This window comes from Eretmochelys imbricata, chromosome 5, assembly GCF_965152235.1.
Source record: "Eretmochelys imbricata isolate rEreImb1 chromosome 5, rEreImb1.hap1, whole genome shotgun sequence".
Lineage (NCBI taxonomy): Eukaryota > Metazoa > Chordata > Testudines > Cheloniidae > Eretmochelys > Eretmochelys imbricata.
Genome location: NC_135576.1, coordinates 94,610,278 through 94,637,945, shown reverse-complemented (window position 1 = coordinate 94,637,945; position 27,668 = coordinate 94,610,278). Strand labels below are relative to the sequence as shown.

The 27,668-nt window shown below is 40.6% G+C and overlaps 1 protein-coding gene and 1 long non-coding RNA gene across 3 annotated transcripts in view; one reads left to right on the top strand and one right to left on the bottom strand.

The window, feature by feature from the left end:
* Positions 1 to 5,319: 5,319 nt before the first annotated feature.
* Positions 5,320 to 7,636, bottom strand: LOC144265187 (uncharacterized). The gene is made up of 2 exons (XR_013346199.1): positions 7,325 to 7,636; positions 5,320 to 5,598 (listed from the first exon to the last, which is right to left on the bottom strand). It is a non-coding gene; the product is annotated as an uncharacterized LOC144265187 (long non-coding RNA).
* A 216-nt stretch (positions 7,637 to 7,852) lies between these two features.
* The window catches only part of CEP78 (centrosomal protein 78), a 53,009-nt gene continuing 33,193 nt past the window's right edge, over positions 7,853 to 27,668 (top strand). Inside the window, exons 1-6 of one of the 2 annotated variants that reach the window (XM_077817547.1) lie at positions 7,853 to 7,887; positions 16,988 to 17,270; positions 17,881 to 18,056; positions 18,591 to 18,663; positions 19,323 to 19,426; positions 26,953 to 27,127. In XM_077817547.1, coding sequence (XP_077673673.1) covers positions 17,018 to 17,270; positions 17,881 to 18,056; positions 18,591 to 18,663; positions 19,323 to 19,426; positions 26,953 to 27,127 — 781 coding nt within the window. In that variant the 5' untranslated portion in view covers positions 7,853 to 7,887; positions 16,988 to 17,017. Of the gene's footprint in view, positions 7,888 to 16,146; positions 17,271 to 17,880; positions 18,057 to 18,590; positions 18,664 to 19,322; positions 19,427 to 26,952; positions 27,128 to 27,668 lie in introns of those variants that run through there. The other variant, XM_077817550.1, reaches the window with a different exon arrangement.

Genomic DNA, 27,668 nt, shown 5'->3' with positions numbered 1-27,668 from the left:
ATTTTATCAACCTGTATCATATCCCCCCCTTAGCTGTTTCTTTTCCAAGCTGAAAAGTCCGAGTCTTTTTAATCTCTCCTCATAATCTCTCCACCACACAGATGTTTGGTTAGTCTGTGCCACAGGGACCAGGATTTGGCTCAAAAAGACTGCAAAAATGTAAACTTTTTTTGAAGTAAATAAAATACAATTGAATGTAAATGAATAAAACAATATTTTTTAATGAATCAAACTACAGTTTTTTATAGAGAGAGAGAGAGTGCTTAGTGTGGAGGACTTTGTGCAGGCCCGTGGTGATGGGGTTTACAGACTCCACACTAAGGGCTTGTCTTCACTACTGGGGAGATGGATGCTGCCTTGTCCTCATCGTTACTTATCACTCAGCCAATCTTTGGCCTTGTCTTCACTACCGGGGTAAGCTGACCTAAATTACGCTACTCCAGCTACATGTTGGAATAGTATTTGGCCAAGAAGGCCCCACCACTCATCTGCTGCAGAACATGCTTCAAATAGAGACCCTGCTTAAAAGGAGACTAACATACAGGGGGAGTGTGAAAGGGAGGCTGTCCACAGAAAGGAAGCAAGTGAGTTTGTAGCTTCTGGGGCAGAGGGATTCACAGGGTGAGGGCCTGGACTGTGGGTAAGACCTGACTGGGAGGCCAGGGGCCAGACTCTTTTTCTACCTACCCCCACACCTGACAAGAGGGAACAAAAGGATACTGAAAAGTAAGCTGGGAAGCCCCAACTGACTATCTGAATTATGAAGAGTGCGTGAGCAAGGCCCTGCTGGAAGGGAAGCAGATTGCTGTGACCTTGCTCCAAACTGAAGAGAGAACATGAGGAAGTGGGAAGTGGCTGGGATGGGGGGTGATTTGGGGTATCAGCTAGAGAGCTTGGAGACTCTTCTCACCCCTTCCCTCTTGGGCCCTGGCTGGCCTGATGGAGAGTGAAGGCCGGGTCCTCTTACACTCCTTTTTCATCTGAGGGATGGATGTACTCTAACTCAGATTTGCCCAGCAAGGCCATTCAAAGATTCTGGGAAACTGCTGACCATGTCCTGACCACTAGACCTGCTGCCCCACCCCCCCCAGTGAAGTCCATTACACCCTTAAAGCTAGTGTCTCATATATTGTATTTACTGAAAAGGCAAATCCCTCTCTAGTTACAGCTGCATTACAGAATGTTTGGCTAGATTTATTAGGATGTGTGGGTAGCTACAGGCTGTCACTGGTGAATAATTTAGAGAAAAATTTTGCCATATTGTAAGATAATGAGGGCTATATTTACATTCTGATCATCTTTGATTCTGCTCTATGAGCTGTCCTCAGCCTAACCCTTCAATCTTATTCTCGACAGATAACAGAACTAATATATAAAGCATCAAGTATAAAACCAAATAATAGCTTTTCATTTCATTTACATGTCAATGGCAATGTTTCTGAGATTCAGAATTCCTCTGCAAATCCCAGTTCACTACAGTTGACGGGAATTTGACATCAAAATGCCTGGCTGGAAACCATCCAAGATATAGCAGTTGTATTCACTAAGACATTATCTCCTATGGATTCTCAAACCAATCTTACTCTTCCTATTTTTCATGTATGGTATCTGAGATGTTTCTTCTCAAACATCTTATCAAGTGTTAAGCCAATGTTTAAATACAAGTTCAGGAAAATAGGAAATGCATAACAATTCTTCAACAGTCACATGGGGGATACAGCGATTTGAAAAGACCTGAATCATCCCATGTCTTTGATTGGTAGACGTAAGTATAAAACTAGTAATAGTTGTCACAGTTTCTGGGTAACTGCAACTGCATTCCCATTCCGTGGTCCCTCGAGGGCACCCACTTAAAGACTTTTGGCTCCCAGCCATCACCTCTCTTGAGCAGAGACCTGCATCTCACCCCCTCCTGACCACTGGTTTTAAGGCTACACAGCAACCTGGAATTACATTATGATATCCCCAGAAAGCCAGATGGCCTAAAAAGCTCAGTGGCTGCACATTGCTTTTTCTCAGAAGGCTCTGACCAGTGTATTGGCCACATTTATTAGTTACCACAGAGCTTCTTCTAAGCATTATAGAGAAAACATATTAAACAACAGAAGAATCCCTGTGCACGCTAGAAAGCTTACTAGAGGTCACCCCCAATTTCAACCTAGAGCTGTTGTTGGATTTAGTCCTTCAAAACCTATAACTAGTTTTTCCCCCTGGCTACCAGTTCATCCTGCTTAGATCCAGAAGAAAACCCCTCGACTGGGCAGACTGGCTGTTTGGGGCAGGCATCGCTCAGTGGTTTGAGCATTGGCCTGCTAAACCCAGGGTTGTGAGTTCAATCCTTGAGGGGGCCATTTAGGGATCTGGGGCAAAAATTAGGGATTGAGCAGGGGGTTGGACTAGATGACCTCCTGAGGTCCCTTCCAACCCTAGTATTCTATGTTTCTTTCAAGCTTTGGATGTTTGCCTTCTACAATAGGTAATCAGCAATCAATAACTCTCTCCTCAGGCATATCTTCAAAAGGCCAGATTTTGGCATAACTGGAGTTGAGGAATTTGTATTTACCTCTCCCCTAGGGACTCCTCAGGAATTCCACTTAATACTTATTGTGCCAAAAGTCTATACCTGTCTGAAACACTTTCAATGTAGTCTTATTTAAACTCCCAAGCCTCACATCTCGCCCCAGTAAGATTATATATAATCTCAGTCCACAATAATACATAAATTTAACATAAAATAAAGTCTCGAGGATATTATAGGAAATGTCCTGTCAGAATGATCTTATATACAAATAGCCACCCTCTTGGGACTTCTGATACAGTTAAGAGAATATCAAAGAAAGGAAACTAATGCAGAACAGAGGGGGAATTTAAAGAAATACAAAAGTGATTAGGGACACAATGAAAAATATTTTTTTTTATAAAAAGCATGTAGCATATGAGTGAAGATGTATAATGGTTCTTTTTGGTTAAAAGTTATTTGGCCAAGCACTATTGCTTAAAAAATGGTACAGATCTAATTAATGTCTCTGGAACATAGGTGCCAACTCAGGGCTGGAGCACCAACGGGAAAAAAATTAGTGGATACTTAGCACACCCTGGCAGCCAGCTCCTCTCCATCCCCCCCCAGTACCTCTCACCCACTGACGGCCCCGCTGTTCAACTCCTCCTGCCCCCTATCAGTGCCTCCTGCCTGCCGCAATCAGCTGTTACACAGCATGCAGGAGGCACTGCATGGGGAGGAGGAGGAGTGGGGATGGGGGTGGAACTGGACTGGACGAGGCAGAGTGGGAAGAGGGGTGGAGCCTGAGATTGCACTTGTATTCATAGATCATCTTCTGATGAAAGATGAAGATTTTGATGTCCAATATTATTAAATCTGTGTGGAAACAAAGTATTCTACAAATGTTCTAGGGGCTTTAGCTCATTTAACTTTAGATGATATCTGGCTTTAGAGTTTGATCCTTGGATCCCTAGGCAATGCAACAAACATAACTTGTAAAATAAGCAATTGCACTTATTACATCATCATCAAGACAAATACCAAAGGGATGTGGCCTGCTTACATCAGGCACCACCTGAATAAAAATTTCTGGCTATGTCCTTAAACTCAGGGGTTCTCAAACTTCATTGCACCGTGATCCCCTTCTGACAAAAAAGCTACTACATGATCCCAGGGATGGAGCCTGAGCCATGGGTGGAAACAGAAGGGGCTGCAGTTTGAGCCTCACTGCCCCGAGTGAGGGGAGAGGAGGCAGCAGCCTGAGCCCCGCTGCCCTGGGTGGGGGTGGAGCTTGGGCTTCAACCCCGAGTCCCAGCAAGGCTAATACTGGCCCTGGCGACCCCATTAAAATGGGGTCATGATCCACTTTGGGGTCCTGACCCACAGTTTGAGAACCACTGATGTTCAGTCTATGTCCATCATTGGTGATCTTGTCACCAAAGCTTCGGAGACCATGTAGTGGCCAGCCAGGTAGTGGCATTCCTTAGTAAACATGCTATGTAATTTGTTAGTCTTCCATTCTAATACGTCAATACCAAGAAAGCTGCCAAAATTGAACCAGTACTGATGGAGGTGGTTGCTGGGTTTGGCTTGAATATGAGCATTAATGAGCCTGTCCTGTTACTCAGAATGGAGCAGCTGACAAAGGTGACGAGAACTGAAAAGTCAATCTGCCACTCTTCAGCCTTCCCAGGTTTCACTACCATACAACAGAGTTAGCATAACTACCTCCATAGCTTCATAATCAGCTTGATATTACAATGTCTCCACAGTAACTGCTGAAGGGCACAGAACATATCAGTGGTGGCTGCTATGCAAGCACCCACATCTTTTGAACATCCTTCAGTGCTATGATGTTTCTCAAATATATGACTGTTGTCAGCTGCTTGATATCCCATCTAGACAGGTTAATACTGAGCTGGTTGTAATCTGAAGCTGGAGCATAGAGATAGTAATGGCTAGGGATGCAGTTTTGTCTAGTTTAATATAGTCCAGTGCCCACTGCTTCTTGCCTACCTGCCTGGCCATCAGCTAAAGCAGTTCACCAAACTGAAACAACAAGACAAAGTCACCGATATACTCAGGTTGCAAAGCAAAATGGCATTCAGCTCCATGAGACCAACAGTTGCCTCCTGAAGCTTATCCATCAACCAATGAATGCTGAAGAGCAGTGATGACAGGATGCAGCCTTTTTGAATTCCCATTGAAATAGTAAAGCATTGACTCAAACACTGTTTTCCATTCCAGTACAGAGCTCTTCTATCAATGACACTGTCTTCCAAGGGACACTAAGCTCTCTCATCAGATCTCACAAGCTTGCTCAATGCACTACATCATAGGTTGATGGAATCTATAAAAAGCACTGCACACATCTTATTTAACTCAGTCATAAATGTATAGTAATTGTTTTCACAAGAGGCAGGCTTCTCTATCCATGAGTTAATTGCAAAAATCTAACCTTAGTGCAAGGCTTATATATTTTCAAGATTTCTCACTAAACAGGGATTAATGCACATGTATACAGTGTGTATGAAGTTATGTGATAACGGTACAAAGTCACAGAAAGGTATTTTCTTCTAATACTGTACAAGAAATATTTTGTTCCTTCTTCATTGCAGTTTCTGTCTAGAGCCTTCACGCAACCCCTCCTCCGTAGCTACCTGCTACAGACTTAAAGAAAAATACCTGTCTTCATAGGGCTATATCTGTAGTAAGGGTTTTCCTATGGCGAGGTGTGTGCATATCTCCTAAGATGTGCCTGCCCTCAAATTGGATGTGTGTGACTGCACAATTAAAGTGTATCAAAGAGAAGCATGAGACACTTTACTTGTGACCTTTATTTCTTATACTCCTCGACTATCTGGAATAAAAAAATGACTTTTTCACTTTGGCAACACTTGTACAGTTTTATCAGGCGTTACAGTCATGGGGTGTGGGAACGCTCTCTCCACCTCTCCTTGGCTTGGATAAGCAGCAGCTCCTCAACAACTGCCCCTTCTCCTTGGCTGGTGCAACAAACGCTTTCCCTCCTGTTTCAATCTGCTTGAGCCATTACTTGTCATGTCCATAAACTCTTATTGAATTGACTCCAGTAGATCCTGTAACATGTAGAATGGAGAGTGAAGAGAATTTATACAGAAAGCTGGAGGAAGACAGTTACAGGAAATTGGTTTTTGGGTTGACAAAAAAGAGGAACACTGACATAAAATATGAAGAGATCTTGTGTGAAGGATGGGAACTGTATGGTGACTAACCCTAAAGAGGTGGTAAAAGTATGGAAAAAATATTTTCAAAGGTTGTTAAATGAGAAGAGAGGATTGTGAGTGCAAGAATTGTAAGCAATTATGAGGAACCCTGAAAATGTATTGATATCTGTGAGGGAGATAGAAGAAGCACTAAATAAGATGAAGAATGCCAAAGCAGCTGGTGAAGATGAAATAACAGTTGATATGATCAACGCAGTTGGAGATACTGAAGTAAAGTGGTTTCATAGATTGCTGTGTGTTTGCGGGATCAAGCAAGAATGATGACTGGAGAACGTGACTGATTGTGCCTCTTTGGAAGGATAAGGGTGATGCAAATGATTGGAGCATCACCCTGTTAAGTGCATCTCCAAAAGTCCTTGAGAGAGTTCTGGAGGGAAGACTGAGGGGCAAGGTGGAGGAAAATAAAAGAGAGGAGCAACACGGCTTTAGGAAGGGAAGGAATACTATAGACACAGTGTTTGCAATAAGACAGAAGTCTGAAAGAATTATAAATGGAAGGCATAACTTACATAGCATATATTGATTGTGAAGAAAGCAAATGACTTAGTTTTGTGGCAGCTGGTATTTGGAGTATTGAGATCAATGGGTAGGGGACTTCAAGAAGTGGAGATAGAGGTGTTGAATTAAGCATAGTAACAGTACATGTAATTTCACAGAATTTTGATGTGGTAGCAGGATTGAGACAAGAGCATGCTGACTCCACTTACCTTCATATTAGTTATGGAGTTAAGTAGGATAACCAAGCCTATGGAGATGCAAAGAAAACTAATGTATGTTGATGATCTGGCCCCTTTTGGTTAACAGGAACTGGCAAATATGGTATCAGAGTGGGTGTATGTTTGAAGACTGTGATTTGAAGGTAAACACAAAGAAATCTGAAGTTATGCACATAGGAAGGTAGAAAAAGAGCTGTTGATTGAAGTTTCAGGAGACAAGTTCAAGCAGAGGAAAGCATTTGTGTACATGGGAAATACACTTAGTACCATCAGACAGAGATTTGAAGAAATTAAAAGAAGAACCCAATGTACATGGGCAACAGTGAAAAAGGGGGCAGGAGTACTGTGGAACTGGCAAGTAAGTAACAAACAAAGGAAAACTGTATGCTGTGTGTGTCTGTCCCAGCCTGCTCTATGGTTTGGAAATAGTGGGGTCTCAGGGAGATGGCAGAGAAAAAGAAGATACAAGTAGTAGAAAATAACACACTGAGGGGAATGGTAGGCAAGCGGAAGGTAGATTGAGTGTCCATGGAAAAAATTAGGGGGAAGATGGACTTGGGACGCCCACTGAAAGCATATGGTTGAGGTGGGCTGGACACGTGATAAGAATGGGATAGTGACCAGGAAAGAAAGCATAAGAGATAGAAGACACCAAGAAACAGCGTGGAAGACCAAGGCTATGATGAGGAGACCTTTGAAGAGAAAAGGACTGGGATACCAACACCTACAAACCCATGCCCTGGACCCCAAGGAGTGGCCAAGAATGGTGGGCACCTCCAACCTCATGTAAACGGGAAAAGGAGCCAAGAAGCAAAGGTTTCTGCTGTGGATACCGCCCTTACCTGCACTAGGTGCTGGGTCTGCTGTGAAGGTGGGCCTTGCAGGAAGGTGGCATCGGGGTGTCTAAGGCGGCGGGGGCGGGAAGTGCACAGTGTCTGGCAATGGGCGGCGTATCTCCCTGGTAGGCCTCGGACCGTTGGCTGGGGCCCAGGGGCTGAGGTGTAGCTGGGTGACAAGGGCGGATGGGGAAGGGGGAGAATTCAGTGCGTGGGTACTGAGAACAGTACATGCGCGGGGAGGCAGGGAGGGGGGGCGTAGCTTAGCGGGGGTGAGCGCGGACTCGATGAAATCCCGCCTGCGGACGGAAGCGGAGCCGGAAGCTGGCGCGCGGGACGTTTTGATCCTGCCCTTGGATTGGGAAGTTCAGCCCAGGAGCGGCTGGCCGCCTTGCCGAGTAACGGCGCGCGAGTGGCTATCTGCAGAGGCCGCTTGTTGGGCGCGGCCATTTTGAACCGTGGTAGCAACCAATGGGTGAGCGCGCACCAGGAGTCGCGTGTTAAGGGGCGGTTGGGAAACCAAGGAAACCTCCCCACGCGCTCGCCGCTGGCGGATCGCTACAAAGGGGGTGGGTGGCGGGGTCGGTGAGTCCGGCTGGCTGGGTGTGCGCTGGAGGTGGCGGGGAGACGCAGAGCGTGCGGTACAGAAGAGTCGATGGGGCCGGAGGGCAGGGGCACGCGGGTGCGCTGGGCACGGGCCTCCCGGGGGAAAGTAGGGGCGAGCGCGCCAAGAGGGCGGGTGGTAGAAATCTGTGAGCTGGGGGGGTCGCCGTGGCCACGCTTATTGGGGGCGGGGGAGCGCACGCATGTCCGGCCTCGCAAAGTGTGGCCCGTTTGTGTGTCCTCAGGGGGTCTCTGCCTGTTGGGCATATTGGCGACTGATTTGGAACTTGTAGGTTGCGCGCGCTGTTGGGGTGGAGTGACTTATTTGACTCCGGAATAAAGGCTCCCAGTCCGTTTCCGTTACTGGCTGGCGCTAGTAAATCCGGTAACTCGGAAGTGAAGGTTTATATAGCTCTCGAGAGGGGAGTATTGTGAGATCAGAACAAGAGAAAAGTTGGTGTCTGTATGGGGTCAGCCTAGGCAGAGGTCAGTCGCTTCCTGATCCTATTCTACACACAGTCGGGTTTGGGGCTTTGCCCGTAACGGTACGGATTCAGGCTACACTGCTTTAAGAAATGATTTACTTGGAACAGTTCACTGAACGTGTAGGACATGAATCGTGTTCTGTGATTGGATCTTATTACATAAATTACTTGCTTATGATACAAAACTCAACACACTATCCAGTATTTTCAGGATCTTTTTAACAGCAAGGAAAAAGACAAACATTTGTTGAACAACAGGAATGCTAGCTTTTGAGTGCATTTTGCATATATAATTTATGAACATTTTTCAGAGGTCCTGAGTACCCATATGTCTATTGACTACTGATGGAGTTGTGAGGTTTAGCACTTGTGAAAATCAAGCCCTATGATAACGCTGGGTGGTAAGGGCTGGTGGCAGAAAGAAATCCATGATAAGGATGTTAAGGTTGTCTTTGATAAAATATGTATTGGAAGTACATTCTAGGCTGTATTCTAGGAAGTATTCTAGGCTGAATTTCATCAGGCCCTGGTGACTTGAAGACCTCTAACTTGTCTAAGTAATTTTTACCTTGCTCTTTCCCTATTTTAGACTCTGATGTTACCTCATTTTCACTGGCATGTTAGATGTCCATTCATTACTAATCTTTTTGGTGAAAACTGAAAATAAAAAGTCATTTAACACTTCTGCCATTACCACATTTTCTGTTACTGTTTCCCCCCCCACCCCCCATTGATCTTCCTCTCGGTTCTACTGTATTTGTAGAATGTTTTCTTGTTACCCTTTATGTGTCTAGCTAGTTTAATCTTGTTTTGTACCTTTACCTTTCTAATTTTGTCCCTACATACCTGTGTCATTTGTTTATATTCATCCATTGTAATTTGACGTAGTTTCCACTTTTTAGGGTCTTTCTGAGATTCAGATAATTGAAGATCTTCTGGTTAAACCAGGGTGGTCTCTTGCCATGCTTCCTATCTTTCCTATGCAGTGGGGTAGCTTGCTCTTGTGCCCTTAATAATGTCTCTATTAAACTGCCAACTCTATTGAACTCTTTTCCCCCTTACACTTGCTTCCCATGTGAATTTACCTAACAATGCCCTGAGTTTGGGGTAGATAAGGCACCGGTCAGATAGGGTAGGACAGCGTGAAACAGAGGGCCCTGAGGCAGGAAGCTCTCACCAGAAGAGGAGTCCTACACTTTCCCCAAGGAATGACAACCCATATCCATTGAACGTAAAGCTCCTAACCAGAGAGGAGGATTTCATAAGAGAAGAGAGAGATAATCAGACACTAAGCCAAACCTATGATCAAGTGACAGTAGCCAAGAGGGGAGTAGTGAATCCTGAGTGTTCTAAAGCAATAGTCCCTGTCAAGGCTTATTCCCCACTCAGGCACTTTGAGCGCAGAAGTTGGGGGCCTGCAAGGAATTTAAAAAATTATACTGGCCAGTCCAGGCTGGTATTAAACTCCCAAGGTCACAGCTTCTTTCTGGCCTTGGATGAGTAGGTGCTGCCACCACCCAAGTGCAAACACCCCCCCCCTCCACCTTTTGAGAACCCATAAAGGAGCACTTGGGAATTCCTTCCTGTGGGGTACCTCAAGCCCTTTCATGCCCCTCCGGGGAAAAGCTATGAAAAAAAACAAAGGAAATTGACACTACACTGGGAGGAGTAGTAGATATGCTGGAGGGTAGGGGTAGGATACAGAGGGACCTAGACAATTAGAGGATTGGGCCAAGAGAAATCTGATGAGCTTCAACAAGGACAAGTGTAGAGTTCTGCACTTAGGACAGAAGAATCCCATGCACCGCTACAGACTAGGGACTGAATGGCTAGGCAGCAGTTCTGTAGAAAAGGACCTAGGGGTTACAGTGGACGAGAAGCTGGATATGAGTCAACAGTATGCCCTTGTTGCCAAGAAGGCTAACAACATTTTGGTCTGTATAAGTAGGGGCATTGCCAGCAGATCGAGGGACGTGATTGTTCCCCTCTATTCGACATTGGTGAGGCCTCATCTGGAGTACTGTGTCCAGTTTCGGGCCCCACACTACATGAAGGATGTGGACAAATTGGAACGCGTCCAGCGGAGGGCAACAAAAATGATTAGGGGACTGGAACACATGACTTATGAGGAGAGGCTGGGGTAATGGGGATTGTTTAGTCTGCAGAAGAGAAGAATGAGGGGGGATTTGATAGCTGCTTTCAACTCCGTGAAAGGGGGTTCCAAAGAGGATGGATCTAGACTGTTCTCTGTGGTGGCAGATGACAGAACAAGGAGTAATGGTCTCAAGTTGTAGTGGGGGAGGTTTAGGTTGGATATCAGGAAAACCTTTTTCCACTAGGAGGGTGGTGAAACATTGGAATGTGTTACCTAGGGAGGTGATGGAATCTCCTTCCTTTGAGGTTTTTAAGGTCAGGCTTGAGAAAGCCCTGGCTGGGATGATTTAGTTGGGGATTGGTCCTGATTTGAGCAGGGGGTTGGATTAGATGACCTCCTGAGGTCCCTTCCAACCCTGATATTCTATGATTCTATGATACATAATAGAAAACTGCTTGTCCTGGGAGGTTTAATACATCATAGCCCACTGTCTACTTTACCGTCCTTTTCAGTCATGTCTTCAACCTGCAAGGCAATACATTCCTGATACACTTATCATACATATATACTTATCTTGTGTTATATTGTCTACAGAATTAATGCCCAATCTGTGAGGAAAGGGAAGCAAAATTAGACCATGTTCCCTCTTGTTGGTATCAGTTATAATTGTCATAAGAGGCAATTCAAATCCTTCCTAGTAAGTTTTTCCAAAAGAAGCATAATAAAGCTGTAGTTTTCACTAAAGGTGCTTCTTAATTAGGTTGTGTCTGAGCTGTCAGTAAAACAGATGTGGAAATACGGTGCCCTATCTTTGAAGTCTTCCTGAATCTTATGCCCTACAAGTAAATAGATGGAAGACTGTGCTTACTCCTGACTCTTCTTTGCAAGAAATATGCAAAAGTGGTTGTCTGAGAGATGCAGTGAGTTAGTGTAACTTTTATATGGCTAATAGTTTTTTTTTTTTTAATCTGACTATTGCATCTAAAAGTGGAGGAAGTGGTTGACACTTGGAATAGCCAAGATAGTTTACGTGTGAATTGTGTAGAAAGTGCTTATTTATACAAATAATCTTGACTAGTAGTATAAGATGGTACATGGTATTTTATGAAAGATAACTTGGCCAGTTTATTTTTGGCCAGTATTTGGAAATACATATTTATTGGTTTCTTAGAAACGTGTTTAATTTGCAAGGATTTTTTTGAGCACGTAACAGGTTTCAGAGCAGCAGCCGTGTTAGTCTGTATTCGCAAAAAGAAAAGCAGTACTTGTGGCACCTTAGAGATTAACCAATTTATTTGAGCGTAAGCTTTCGTTTTAGGACACAGGAGGAATAAAAGCAGACCTGACCTGCTTATAGAGCTAAACTAGTGGATAAAATTAGTAACAGTCTTACTTCTAGTCAAGGCTGAATGACTGTCATGCTTATTTCACTCAAATCCTGTATTAATATTTTGTTATGTTGAAGACTGGTTTAAAGCAGGAGTGGCAAGATGTTGGAGTTGGGCATTCTTGGTTATGGAAGCATAGGTGTTTGTTTTTTAAGGTCAGGTTAGTGTGTTCATATTCTATGTCTGTATGTAACCATCAACTTCTTGTCACATACTAACATCAGTATTTGCCTAATCTCCTGCAATGGTTGGTAATTTCTAGTTCAGGAGGAGCTTTTAGGAAAAATAGAAGTTTCACGCCTTGATGGAGATGTAATATATGCAAAGTATATCAATGCAATACAAAAATTGTCTAGTCAACTTTTCTATTTCCAAACACTTTTTCAAATTATTTCTGTAGGTACTATCAGTACAGGATACTTAGGGCTTGTTTACACTTATAGCGCCGGAGCAGCATAGTCACTGAAGTGCTTAGTGAAGACTCTGCCTACACCATCGGGAGTTTCTTCTCTCAGTGTAGGTTCTCCACCTCCCCGAGAGACAGTAGCTATGTCGATAGGAGAAGCCTTCCTGTCAACATAGCACTGTCTACATCAGGAGTTAGATCAGTATTACTATGTTGCTCAGTGTAGTGACCTAATTATACTGACATAAGTTTGTAGTGTATATCAAGGCTCAGTTTTGATTCATGAATAAAATTCCCATAACTTCTTAAAATCTTTGACCCTCTGAGCATCTACAATCTCAGGGTGGTCCCAGAACATTTTGTTGTTCTCATTATTTGTATTATGGTACAGGGTGGGTTTGATTTAAATCAAATTGATTTAATTAATTATTTAAATCGCTAGTCAGGGAAGACTCGATTTAGTCATGGATTTCTACATAAAGATGCATTCTTGTTGGTTGTTATAACGTTAATACATATTCTTCACAACTCAGAGATAGATGTAGGTTTCATTTTTATTTACACACTATATATTTTTTAAGTGATTTATTTTGGAAACTTTTCTGGTTTAGTTTTACAGCTATATCAGAAAATGAATGATTGTTTGGTTATTTCATTTACCAAAGGTAATTGAAGCAGATAGTTCATCTCCCAATGACTTCATAAATATTTCCAATTCAACAGGTTAATCATTAATATTTGGAGGATTTTCTTGCCATGCTGTATTAAGAGGAGAACATTACCAGACAGACATTTACATTGTTTTATTTAATTAAAACGACAACATTATGTATTCTGGATTTTTTTTCTTCAACAACAAACATATAATATTTTAACAAAACAAGCATATGAATTTTTTAATTTAGTTAAACATTCAAGTTTTTTAAAATCAGGTTTGTTTTTGTTAAAATTGTTTTTAACTAAAGTAGTTAAATGAAATATTTAAAAAAACAACAACAACAAAATTAAATCAACTATGTCAGCCAGGTAAACATGAGAAATTTCAAATATTGGTTGGCTTCTGCAGCTAACTCAGTCATTTTCACCTTCATTTTACTGTCTGTTCATAATCTGGAAAAGAAAAACAAGCTTTCCTGCTTTTTCAGTTCCCAAACAATTTCTCAATTTGGAATGAATTAGTCCAAAGGAAGAAAATATTCTTTCTACACCAGCAGAAGAAGCTACTGCTGTTAAAAGTGAGATTATCAATTCCACAGTCTCTGAATCCAAGTGCTTAAATGACTTCCACCGTTCATTGGTGTGACTTTCTTTAAAACATCATCAGCAAACATATTTCTTGAATGGTCCACCCTTAGCTCTGAAGTTTATTATAGATGGCATTATGGAGGGAAGATTGCTGGAAGTCCATGTCGTAGCCTACTCCTCTTCTTCAGCAGTTAAGGTTTGACCCTGGTACTGAGTATTGAGAATATTTGCAAGAAAATGAGTTGGAGATACTATTTGTCCCCTTCCTTTTTTTTTAATGCTTGTAATTTAACTCTGACATTGCATATTTCTCTTTTTAAGATCTCACTCGGTTCCTTCCAAATTTCAACAGCATCAGCAATAAAACAGCGATTTTCCCCTCATTTTATTCAAGGCTACAGAAATAGGCTTCAGGCTACTCAGCATGTGTTCAACATTTCTCTTAAGCCCAATGTTGAGAACTCTGGCTGTGACAGTGCCATCTATTTTTTCACGATTTTGTTCACAAACTGTCATCAGATTAGGCCAGTTCTTGATATAGTGCTCATAACAGTCCACTACTGAGTTCCATTGTATGTCTTGTGGGACAGTTAGCTTGGTTCCTCCCACCTTTTTCAGAGCAGCTGCTGCAAAGTAGTTGTTACGGAAGTATTTTGCAGTTTCGACATTAGCCTTTATTTCTGTAACACTGAAGTCTTTGGCTAGAAGATGCATCAAATGAGCACTGCAACCGTATGTTATGAGCTTGGGACTCATCTACATTTCTTCTCATCTTGGATACATTTGCAGCATTGTCTGTGACCAAGCTGCGTACTAGACATTTGAATTTTTTTTTCACAGTTGGTTATAGCTTTTACTGCTAATTCTTGTAAGTATTCTGCTGTGTGTGTATTTCCTGATGTATCAATTATTTCTGTAAGGAAGACATTCCCTTCTTCTTTTGTCACACAAGCACATACAACAGGATCATTGTGGACATTGCTCCACCCATCAAGACTCAGGTTAACAATTTCACTCTTAGACCTTTTGTACACTGCTCAATTTCTCTTTCATATACTTTTTTCAGCAATTTGCGTGCAGCATCTGCTCTGTTGGGTGGACTGTATCCTGGTCTTAAGGACTGAACTATGTTAATGAAGTGTGGGCGCTCAATCATATGGAAAGGAGAGTTTGTTGCATAAACAAACCGGACAATTTTTTCATCAATTACATCTTTTTGTAATCTGCTGGTTCTTATCACAAATTTATCCATGGTTGTTTCTGGATGATAGATTTTTTCTTTTTTCTTTTTGCTACAGGTGATATTCTGTGGCTATGTGACTGAAACTATCATTGGCAGATAACTCTGAAACTATAGAAAATGATGGGTGATCGTGAAGGTGGATAGTCTTCAGGATCCTGTATGTTGAGGATGGATTCTCCTAAATAAAATAAGTCAATGCAGTTATTTAATTATTACCATACTGCTCATTTAGTATTATTCAGTGACACTCAGTACTACTTTAAAGGTGAAACTGTGAAAAGAAGATCTTCCTATTTCAGTTGTTTGTTTTTTGTCACAACTGCATCTAAAATGATAGTACCATAGAGTAACAACTATATTTTTCCTCCAACATGAGAATTCAAGAATAGTCCAAAAGGAAGACAAGAATTCTTTAAGAAAGAAGTATGAAATAAAAAGGTTTACCAACCTGAAGATCCTGTATGTTCAGACATGTTCCTTTTGTCATCTTCAACGCAGCTTCCTCCTGAGAAGGAGCACTTCTCATGATGTTGTTTCATTTGGGCAGCCAGGCCTTGCATTTCTTTGTTGCACTGTTTGCATTTCGCACATGTCTGTCTTACCCACAGGTCGAGGAACTTCATTAAAATATTCCCAAACTGGGTCTCTTACGGCCTGCTGCCATTATAGGTTTTCCCTTCCAGTGAGAGAATGGTATAGTAGATCTCAAATCAATGAAGGCTACACTCAGAAAGACCTCAAGACTTCTGGAATATGCTGCTCAAACAGTTTCACTTTTGTTTCTACTGCCTGCCTCTCCCTTCTCACGTTTATCTCCAGACTTCTTCTCCTTGTCCAGATCTATTCTGCCCCCAACAATCTTCTATTCATTGAGCTTTTTGAAACTTTGCACTTTTAGAGAGAGATAAGGGATTGACTCGGTGTACACACATTTTCAGAGGGACAGTAGGGTTGAGGTCTGTTATTTCTCACCTCTATATATCTATTTATTTTATTTATTTTAAAACATTTTTGCTCTTAACAAGCATGTTACCTCTGGAGACACAACTCCACAGTTTGAGAACTGCAAAACTAAGCATCTGTGATGGTATTTTCTAGACTGAGCACTGAGTCCCATTGGGTAGATAGAAAGATTAATCTAAATAATCTCTACAGAAGCCTGTGGAACCCCATGAGATTGGGTCCCTAATCCATGAACTATGGAACTCATTTACAAAAGTTTTCTTAAACATGACATGAATATATTGTCTCATACTATAGAATTAGAATTTATAATCCCAATTCCATGATGAGATATCTTTGAGCTATAATGTATCTTAATTAAAACTATCTTTAGATATGCTTTTTGAGGAAAAAACCTTTGATCAAAAAATCCGATTTAAATTATTAAAAGAATCCAGGTGTGTTTTTTTTTTTTTTTTTTTAAATCCTTGATTTTTATCCACCCTGTTATGGTCGAGCCTGGAGACCCTAACCATGGATTAAAGCCCCATTGTGCTAGGTGCTATACCAACACATAACATAAATACTTAGATTGTAAGCTCTTCTCATTCTAAGATGAGAGACCCTGATACATAGAGGAAGCACAGGATAACAGTGAGATGATTACTCCAGTTCTTTTAGAATAAGAAAACTCAATTTCTGGTGGTCTGCCTGCAGTCAGTGAAGCAGCTTCTCAGTGGTTGCAGCTGACAAGTTCTGGTTTTGATTATTTTCTATAGTTGGACTATCCCATAGTAGTAGATTAGATTCCTGTCCAGCAAAGCATTTGAGCATGTGCTTAATTTGGAAGATGTGAGCAGTCCTAGGAGCAAGGATCTCATTGCTGTATGTATCTCATTGCTGGATCAGGATCTAAGTCAGCACCAGCTTAAGGCATTGAGCATTTGACAAGAAGCATCCAGCATGTGGGAACATGGAGTCTTGAAAGATTAGCTTTATAGTAGTTAGCACGTTGACTACGTCTGTGAAGGAGTCAATGTAAGGGTCTTTCTTTCCTTCCATCTCATTCAGCTGGGTATAGTACTTTAAACATAATGATACTGTCTTTGTGTATGTGTGAATTTAGTGAATTGTTCAAATGTAAGCTTTATTCTGGCTTTTTTAATATTGTGTGCCCATATGTTAATACTGAAAGCAAGTAACATTAAATCTACTGTTCAGTGGAATCAGTCTGTCTTTTATTTTTTTTCTTTCTCCCTCAGTTTAGAGAGAAATTCAGCACATGAATAGAAATGATTGACTCGGTCAAAGTAAGGAGACAGAGCACCTTGGATTTTTACTCTCACTATGAATTTCTTTGTGCCGTTCAAGGCTCTGTCCCACTAAAAACTGTGAAAGCTAATGTGAATCAGGGCATTCTTGAGCTAAATGCAGATCGCCTCAAGGCTCCTGACTGGGCACCACTTCTGAATGCTATCAGGCATAATAAGACTTTGACTTCTGTTGTAATAAGAAGCTTTCATCAACAGGGTCTTGGAGAATCAGGTTTGTAATGACCACTTGAGATTGTAATTATATCTGTTTAGATGGGAATTCATTACAGGAAAGCTGGGAGGAGGTGGTTTTTTTTTTTTGGTTTTTTTTTTTAATGGTTTACTATCATGTCCTCTTAGTTAAAGCACAATAACTCAACTTTCAGCACAAGATTGGTCTATCACAACATAGGATTGTGTGGTGTGAATAACATCAGCTGGAGACACTTAGTGGACCTCTCTCCCTTCCTTTTAATGGTCCACTAGGTGGTGGTGATAATAAATCCAAGAGGTATAAAAACGAAGTTTCAGGCATTACTTCTTGGGGATAGGAAAAACGTTCCCTATGGCCAGTTTATTTATGTCTGTTAAGGTTCCCGCCCCCGCCCTTCTGGGTTTTGGCTTCTGCGGGTGATAGGATACTGGATTAAATGAACAACAGTTCTGATCCAATATAGCATCAGTGTGTGTATGGGGGGGAAAAAAGGAATAATTCTTCAGATATCACGATCATAAAACAAAGAAATAGGGAGAAATTCTGGCCCACTTATCTCAATGGCAAAAATCCCACTGATTTAGTGGGACCTGGATTTTACCAGTGATTCACTTTTGTTGTTTATTAGGGGCTGAAAGATATAAAACCTACTTTAGAAGACGAATTCCAGCAATTAGATCAAAAGACATGACTACTCAATTATGTAAAGCCATCAGAGGTTGTCTGAATGTGTCAAGTGCTCTAAAAAATTTGGAACTTGAGGGATTGCTTCTAAGAGAGCGAGATCTAATATTTTTAACAAAGGTAAGACTTCAAATACACAAAAAACCCAATGTATACCCTTAGCAATAAAGATGTTGGGTGAGATTCTATTTTGCACTTCTTAAAGGTTCACCACAGATGTAGGTGGAGCTATGGTAGATTTAAGCTTCTTTTTGCCCTTGATTATTCTCAGGGTTGGAGAGGCCCCTAGTGTAACTTAGACAGATCTGGAGACCTCTCAAAGTTACTGCAGCCTCTTCATGTTGTCTGGCATGTTGCAGTCCCCCCCCTCATATGTCCTCCCAGCACTACCCTGGCCTCCCCCCTTCACTGGAGTTTAAGAGGGAGTGCTTAGAAGACAGATTTACAGCTATCTTCCGCAGTTTCTGCACTAGGAGACTCCTCCCTCAGACACAAATAAGGCTTTTAGGGCCCCTTTGCACAATTCTGGCCCTTTTACATGCATAAAGGAGCCATAGTGGGAGTGAGGACCACTACTTTTTCTTCAGATATGTGCTATTAAAATGCTTGAATAACAATTTTAAAAAAATGTTTTCAGTGATTTTTATTTTGAAGGGGTTGGCCAAGACGTCATCTTTGGAGAGCTTGTCATTAGCGCATTGTCCAATTGGAGATGGAGGATTGGAAAGTAAGTTTTGAAATTGAAAAGGAATAGCCTAAGGTGATCTGTGTCTTTTGTGGTGGTGCTTTTAAAATACCTTTTTAAAAAAAAATCTCATTGTTTTCTGTTATAATCAATATAAATTAAAATACGGATGGAACAATCATGTTCACTTTGAACATTGTGAAATTTTGCATGTAAAGTGCAAGACTTGTCATTGCTGTGACTATCTATCTTTTTCTTTTTTTGGTGTTTGGTTTTGAGTATTCTTCACACTGAAATAAAGTAGTACCCTACTGGTATGCTGCAAGCAAATAAACTCTTAGGTTGAAAAGTTCCTTTTGTAAATCTTTACAAGTCATGAAATACATTAACTAACACTGATATCAAGTGAAATATCTAAACTGCTTTAACATGAAATATAAAGCATGTCTGAAATATACCTATTTTAACAATATTTCATGTTTGTATGCAAAAGGTTATGGAACAGTTAAAATATTTTTATTTAAAATAATTAATATACTTCGCTCTTCTACAGTAGTTCTTCATTCAAGGATCTTGGTTCTTTCCGAATGCTAATTATGCCTTTATAACACTACTGTAAGGAACATGATAAGTATTATTCATTTTAATGATCTGACTGTATATTTTTTTTTATTTTTTTTTTTTTATCTTTTTAACTTCAGCAATCTGTCAAAGTGTGAGGAACTCAGCCAACATCAAATCTATAAATTTTACAGGATGTAGTTTGACCTGGCGGGGAGCAGAACACTTGGCCAATGTCTTAAAGGTAATCTACCTTTTGTAAAGGCAAATATTTAAATGGATTCATGTAATGTATATACGTTGTGATTCATAGCTGAGTCTAGTATGTGAACACAATTTATTTACGTACTTTAATATTAATAACGTCCTGATACTATAGGAAAAGCCCTAGTGTAATTCACTGCTAGTGTCACACTGGGTTCCCAATATTTCTCTTAAGATGATATCTCTTCAGCGAGAGAACTGCTGCTAGCAAGATATGCATATGTGGCTATTTTTGATTACATCCCTGAAAATAATAGAGGGTTATATGATGAGAAATAGTTCATGCCATATGAATGTTTAATGTGCTGAGCTATGTTATTGGAGTCTTAATGTAATCCTAGTTCTACGTATCCCAGTTTGATTAGGTGACTTGAGACCCAGTTAAACAAGGTACTTAAGCATGCGCATAACTTCAAACAGTGAAGTCAATGGGACTATTCGCATGCTTAAAGTTACATATATGCTTTTATACCACCCAGAATTAAGGCCTATGAGAGCACAAATAGTCATTCTAATTTTAATTGTTTGCACTACAGTTTAGTTGCTGTCTTCTTTTTGTTGATAAAGAAACAAGCTAAGCTTATGCACATCAGTAGTTCAAGGAAAACTATTGTACTCTTGGCAATGCAACCTCCTCTTCTGTCCCAAGAATTGAGGGCCTGATCCAATGCCCATGGAAGAAAATGAAAGTCTTTCTACTGAGTTCAGTGGGCTTGGATCCGGACTGTAGGCCTTATGGGCTGTATTTGATCATTTAGAAACTGTTAAGCCATGAAAGGAAAAACAGATATGCTTAAATTAGAGCTGCATAATTAAAAATATTGTCTAGATGGCTTTCTAGCTGAAATTTAGGCCCAAATCAAAGACCGCCTGGCTCCCAGACTGTCTGAAGTATACACTGAGGCTTTTGTTAAAGACTCTTTTCCTTCTTTAGTGAATGAATCCCTAGTTTCCGTCAAGCTTTAAGCCTGGCAAAGATGCCCAAGAATGTGCTAGCTATTGCCCAATACCCTTAATGAACTCTGGCATTACTTGTCTAAAATTCTACCTGGATGACTAAAAAAAATAATGAGGAATGTAACGCTGCTTACACAGGATTTTTACAAAAGAGACGTGGGTCAGACAACACTCGTCAGCTTCTCCATGCTGTCCTACTATTAAAACCCTTCAGAACTGTTCTGTCACACGTAGAAAAAGTCTTTGTTCCTCAGCCTACAAAAATTTGGATTTGGTCCCTCTTTCATTTCCTGGATTAGACTTTTGTACTCCAATCCTAGCTCCCGTGTTGTAACCAATTATATCCTCTCTCCTCCTTGGTACAAGACAGGGATGTCCCCTCTCCTCCCCCCTGTTTTGATTTGGCTTTGGAGTCAAATACAAGTTATAGTGCCTAGGGTTCCCAAGAGATGAAAATATGCCAGCATGCTGATTATACATTTTTATTCACTTCCAACCCTCTTCAGACCATCCCCAATATTACAAACTGCTGAATTGTTCAGGAAAATTTCAGGGTAGAAAATAAATTGGCATAGGTTGGTGACTCTCAGTATCTCTCAGGGGTGCTCAACTTTCCCTCTCAGATTATAGTTTTCATTGGCAGCAGGCAGAAATCAGGTAGTTAGGAGTCCTCTTTTCCAGAGACCTAAGAAAAATAGTCAAAATTGATTTCAATTCTTTTATCACACAGATGGTTTTGGATTTACATAGATGTCAGGCCCTCCTTCTATTCAGGCAGAGTTAAAATATTAAAAACAAATGTTCTCTTGTGACTTCTACTTGTTCTTAGCTCCTTGCTCTGTTTCTTTTCAAAATTAATAACACTTTTAAGAACTCCTTGTGGGGTATGGGCAACAAGCCCAGAATATTCTTTGGAAAAAATGCAACTGCCTTTGGTCTACTCAACTATGTATCCTGAATCATGAGTAAGGCAACACAATGGTGTGTCCCTCTCCTCGACACCCAGGCTGTCATACACTTTAAGGCCAGAAGGGACCATCGTGATCATCTAATCTGACCTCCTGCACATGGCTGGCCACAGAATCTCACCCACCCATTCCTGTAATAAGTCTATAACTTCTGGCTGAGTTACTGAAGTCATCAAATCTTTATGTAAAGACTTCATGTTACAGAGAATCCATCATTTACTCTCATTCAAACCAGCAAATGACCCGGGCCCCCAGGCTGCAGAGGAAAATGAAAAATCCTAAGGATCTCTGCCTATCTGATATGGGGAAAAAAATCCTTCCCAACTCCAAATACAGTGATTAGTTAGTCCCTGAGCATGTGGGTGAGACCCACCAGCCAGACACCTGGGAAAGAGTTCTCTGTAATAACTCAGAACCCTCCCCATCTGGTGATCCATCTCTGACTGTTGGAGATATTTGTTAATAGCAATTGCAGCTGGGCCATCTGACTCTGTAGGCAACCTCATCATACCATCTCCTCCATAAATTTATTAAGCTCAGTCTTGAAGTCAGTTAGGATTTTGTCCCCATTATTCTTCTTGGAACTTTACTCTTTTGATGGTTAGAAACCTTTGTCTAATTTTAAGCCTAAACTTGTTGATGGCCTGTTTAAATCCATTTATTCTTATGCCAGTATTGGCCCTTAACTTAAATAACTTCTCTCCCTCCCTGGTGTTTGCTCTCTATAAATAGATCAGAGGGCTAATCATATCTCCCCTTTGCCTTCGTTTGGTTAGGCCAGGGGTTCTCAAACTGGGGGGTTGGGACCCCTCGGGGTCGCAAGGTTATTATATGGGGTAGGGTGTCATGAGCTGTCAGCCTCCACCCCAAACCCGCTTTACCTCCAGCATTTATAATGGTGTTAAATATATTTAAAAGTGTTTTTAATTTATAAGGGGGGTCGCACTCAGAGGCTTGCTATGTGAAAGGGGTCACCAGTACAAAAGTTCGAGAACCACTGAGTTAGGCTAAACAAGCCAAGCTCCTTTTTCTCCATTCCTCTGATCCTCCTAATAGCCCTTCTGTGGACCAGTTTGAATTTATTTTTCTTAAACACGGGAGACCAGAATAGCACACAGTATTCTAGAGGAGGTCTCACCCGTGCCTTGTATAGTAGTAATACACTTCCATAACTTCACTGGAAATACCTCACTTGATACATTGTAGGATTGCATTTGCCTCTTTCATGGCCACATTGCCTTGGCAGCTCGTAGTCATCCTATAATTGACCAGTACGCCCAGCTTTTTCTCCTCCTCTGTCACTTCCAATTGATAAGTCTTGTTATTAGTCCCTAAGTGCATAACTTTGCACTTAGTATAAATGCTCCCAGGTTATGCAAGACCCGACTTACAGAACTTTTTCTGTAGGTGCGGATTTGTGTGAGCTAGAAATAGGAGGTTGTGGGGTGGATGTTTTTTTGGCGTAATGGTCTGGTATACGTTTCCGACTTATGCAAAATTCGAGTTACGCAAGGCGTTCCGGAACAGAATGATTGCGTAAGTCGGGCAGTGTCTGTACTATTAGTTTTCATCCCATTTCTATTACTCCTGTTTTCAAAGTCGTCCAAATCTTCTTATGTAATATTCCAGTCCTCCTCCATACCAGCAATACCTCCCAACTGGTGTGTTTATATGCATATTTTATTAGCACACCACTTTTTGTGCCAAGGTCATTAATGAAAATATTAAATAAAAGTGGTCCCATGAATGATCCCTGAGGAATTCCACTAATAATTACATGCCTTCCTGACAGTTCATCTTTCAGCATGACCCCCTTTAGTCTTCCCTTTAATCAGTTCCTTACCCACCTTTCAGTTCTCATATTCATTCCCATCTTCTCCAGCCCCAGTTGTACATGTAGGAGGGAATTGTCATCCCACTACCACCAGAATCAGTCCTAAACTTAAACTTCTACCCTTTCTTTAGGGAGAAATCAGTCACAGTTTTGCTGCTCAGAAAGCCTGGTGTCTGGTTGCTTCTAAATTTAAATATCATTGTCTTTAATTTGGGATAACTTGAAAAATGTACTGCCCATAGACCTATTCTTTGGCCTGATAGGATTAAAAAGAGATTTTGAGCATAAACCACATAATTAAAAATATTCCTTCATGCCTCACCTATGCAATCTGTTTTAGAAACTGAAATCCTTTGAAAAAACTTTGACCGGGTAGAGCTCGGATCGTAGCCAAATATCTAATTCTACAATGGTAGAAGTTCCAAAGGTGCCCAGCTACCAAAGATTGGTACTCTGACTTGGTTAACCTGCCGGCAGTGCAATAAATAATGTTTAGCAATATTAACAACCAAAATGAACGTATAGATATATGGTCTGCATTTTTTGAAGTATTGGAATAATCAATTTAATTCCCCAGTGGGTAACCTTGTCTGCAGTGCCCTCCAAGACCCTAGGTCCCACTCATCTTCTGAGACTATCCCTTCCATCCCTTGTATCCCCCCACTCCACCGCCCTTTCCTCTCTGTTTTATCATTTTTCTCTTATTCTTTTTTACTTACCTTTCAAGCTTTTCTTTGGTACTCTCTTCACTTTAAATACCATTTTTCCTTCTTTTGCCTCTTTCCCTCCCCCCCCCCGTCTTGTGTTCTTTCCCCCTTTCTAAAGAAGTGATTCTGGAGAATAGTTTGATTTTACTTGTATTACCTATTTTATTGTATAATCTGATAATGTCTCTCAATTCCAAGTTAGATATCTATCTTTTCTTTCTCATCTGTGTTATTTATTAGCTGTGTTAAAATAATAAATAAATGCCAATGGTGAAGACTCCTCCATAAACCTTGGTACGTTTTTTCAAGGATTAATTACACTTAAAACTATGTGCCTTATTTCCAGTTTGGTTTGTCTAGCTTCAGTCTGCAGTTATTGGATCTTGTTCTGCCTTTGTTTGCTAGATTAAAGATCCAATTATCAAGCACCTGTATCCCATGTAGGTACGTAAAAACTCTGATCAAGTCATCCCTTAATTTTCTCTTTGTTGAGCTAAATAATAGACTCAAGAAGCTAAGTCATTCTGAAACATTTTTCAGAGTAACAGCCGTGTTAGTCTGTATTCGCAAAAAGAAAAGGAGTACTTGTGGCACCTTAGAGACTAACCAATTTATTTGAGCATGAGCTTTCGTGAGCTACAGCTCACTTCATCAGATGTATACCGTGGAAACTGCAGCAGACTTTATATATTTCCACGGTATACATCTGATGAAGTGAGCTGTAGCTCACGAAAGCTCATGCTCAAATAAATTGGTTAGTCTCTAAGGTGCCACAAGTACTCCTATTCTGAAACATGTTTTCCAGTACTTTAATAATTCTTGTGGCTTTTTGAACCTTCTCCAATATGTCACATCCTTCTTAAATTATGGACATCAGAATTGGATGCAGTATTCCAGCAGTACTGACACCAGTTCCAAATACAGAAGTAATATAATTTCTGTATTCCTACTTGAGATCCACCTGTTTATGCATCCAAGGATCATATTAGCCCTTTGGCCACAGCATTGAACTGGAAGTTTGTGTTCATTTGATTATCCACCGTGACCGTTAAGTCTCTGAGTTATTGCTTCCCAGGAAGAACTCTTTATTAAAAAGTCTTTATTCATAAAGATAGTTGTGGGGCTGGTATCCTTTTACTGATGGAAAAACATCAGTGCTATCTTTTAAAAGTTCTAGAATGCCAGTTCTGAGGCTTAATTGTTGTTTTCCTTTGTACTATAAATTTTGGTTTAAAAACAATAGTACGACATGATGAATGACACTGTTCCCTGTCTACCCAGCAATGCTGAGTGGTATATGGTGGGTATGTTTGGGAAATCTGTGTCTCTAGGAGAAGGAGAAGAGGCTATAAACTTGCTAGATGGCTTATCTCTTTCTTGCTTTTGCGGTTTTTGCATTAGGTCTTTTGTATACATATAACATACCTTTCTCAAAGAGCAGTTACCAGTGATTTTTCAGTCAAAGTAGGAGGACATACCAAATGGGGTCCTGCAGGGATCTGGCCCGTGTTTTTGTTTGTAATGTATTTTCATTAATGACTTGGATGATGGAGTGGAGAGTAACGCTCATAAAATTTGCAGATGATTCCAAGCTGGGGGAGGTTGCAAGTGCTTCGGTGAGCAGGATTAAAATTCAAAATGATCTTGATAAATTGGAGAATTGGTGTAAAATCAGCAAGATGAAATTCAGACTGATGTAAGGTACTGCACTTAGGAAGGCAAAATCAAATGCACAAATATAAAATGGGGAAAAACTGGCTAGGCAGTTGTAATGCAGAAAAAAGACTGGGGTTATAGAGGATTACAAATTGGATATTAGTCAACGATATGATTCTGTTGCAAAAAAATGCAAGTGTCATTCAGGGATATTTAAACAGGAATCAGAGTAGCAGCCATGTTAGTCTGTATCCGCAAAAAGAAAAGGAGTACTTTTAGTCTCTAAGGTGCCACAAGTACTCCTTTTCTTTAAACAGGAATGTCATCCACAATAATGACATTTGGCACTGGTGACACCTCACCTGAAGAACTGCATCCATTTTTGGGCATTATGCTTTAAGAAGGATGTGGACCAATTGAAGAAAGTCCAGAGGAGATCAAGAAACATAAGAGGTTTAGAAAACATGACCTATGAGAAAAGATTTAAATAATTGGCCATGTTTAGTATTGAGAAGGTAAGACTGAGAGGGTACCAGGTAATGGTCTTCAAATATGTGAAAGGTGGTTATAAAGAGGACGATGATCAGTTGTTCTCCATGTTCAGTGAGGGTTGGAAAAGAAGTAATCAGTCTCATTTTCTGCAAGGGAGATTTAGGTTGGATATTAGGAATAACTTTCTAACTATAAGGAATGTTAAGCTCTGGAACTGGTTACTTTGGAGCTGTGGAATCCCTGTCATTGGTGGTTTTTAAGGACAGGTTAGACAAACATCTCTCAGGGATGGTCTAGGTAGTCAATCTTTCTGCTAGGGAGGGTGAGGTAGATGATCTTTTGAGGTCCCTTCCAGCCCTATATTTCTTGGATTAATGAGCAAATCAAGTTTGCAATTCAAGGCTCACAGTGAACATTTCATGCATAACAAGCTCAATGATTAAAATTATTTAAATATTTTTTCAATAATAGAAGAGAATATGGTAGAACTATAAGGTGTGTTTAAACTAAAATATTGGTCTTTGTGAAAATAATAAGAAGAAAAACATTTTAATGAGTGTCTGTTAGTAAAGACACAAGTGTCAAAGAGGCTATCGTATATCTCTGCTTGATAAAAAGCAGGCAGGGAGATGCTGAAGGAATTCTCTGAACCTGGTTTATATTTTACTTCATGAAATTATCAGTAATAAGCATGTGACTTAATAAGCATATCATAGGCATAATGTGTAAGAGCATGATTGTGTGTATTTTTCTTAAATTCAGTAACATAGTTGGGTTTTATTTCATTTCAATAATAGTAATTGTAAATTAATCATTATTTTAATTAATCTTCTTTGCATCAGCGTTGATGGCTTCACCTCACCACTAATGTTAACTTGTTCTGTTTTCAAAGCATCAGGCAATGAAAAGACACGGTGAAGCTTGGGCTGAAAGCCTACGCTACAGGAGACCTGATTTTGACTGCATGACAGGTTTGAGGCGTATCACTCTCAACTGCAATACACTTGTTGGTGATCGAGGTGCTAGAGCCTTTGCAGAATGTCTTGGAGAGGACCTGTGGCTGAAAGGTATGGTAAAATATTGTTCTTTGCTTCTAAGTAGGGTGACCATATTTCACAAAGGTAAAACGGAAGACCAGGAGGGGTTTGGGTGAGCGTCACTACTCACCCAAGCCCTGCTGTGCGGGGGGCTGGCATTGCTGCTCTCTTCTTCCCTCCTCCTTCCCCCCCCCCGCACCTTGAACGTTCCTACGTGTCCCATTTTTGGGGGAAAACAAATTTGTCCCATTTGCTTTTGACAACTGATGATCAGGTGGCAAGAGCAAATGGGACAAATTCCCAGTTATACCAAAACAATTGAGACCCCTGGGACAGGGCTTAAAAAGTGGACTTTCCCAACCAAAACGAGATGCACATTAGAAATTGTCTTAACAGTAGCTGATTTGCATCTGTAATAAATGTATAGGTAATATTTTCTAAGTTTCAGTATTTACAAGCTGGGGATAACGCTTACAAAATATAAATCTAGTAGCTAATATGTGGAGAGGTTTTATAGAAGAAGAAATAATGTTTTCATGGTGATTAGACACTACTTGGTATTTAATTCTAA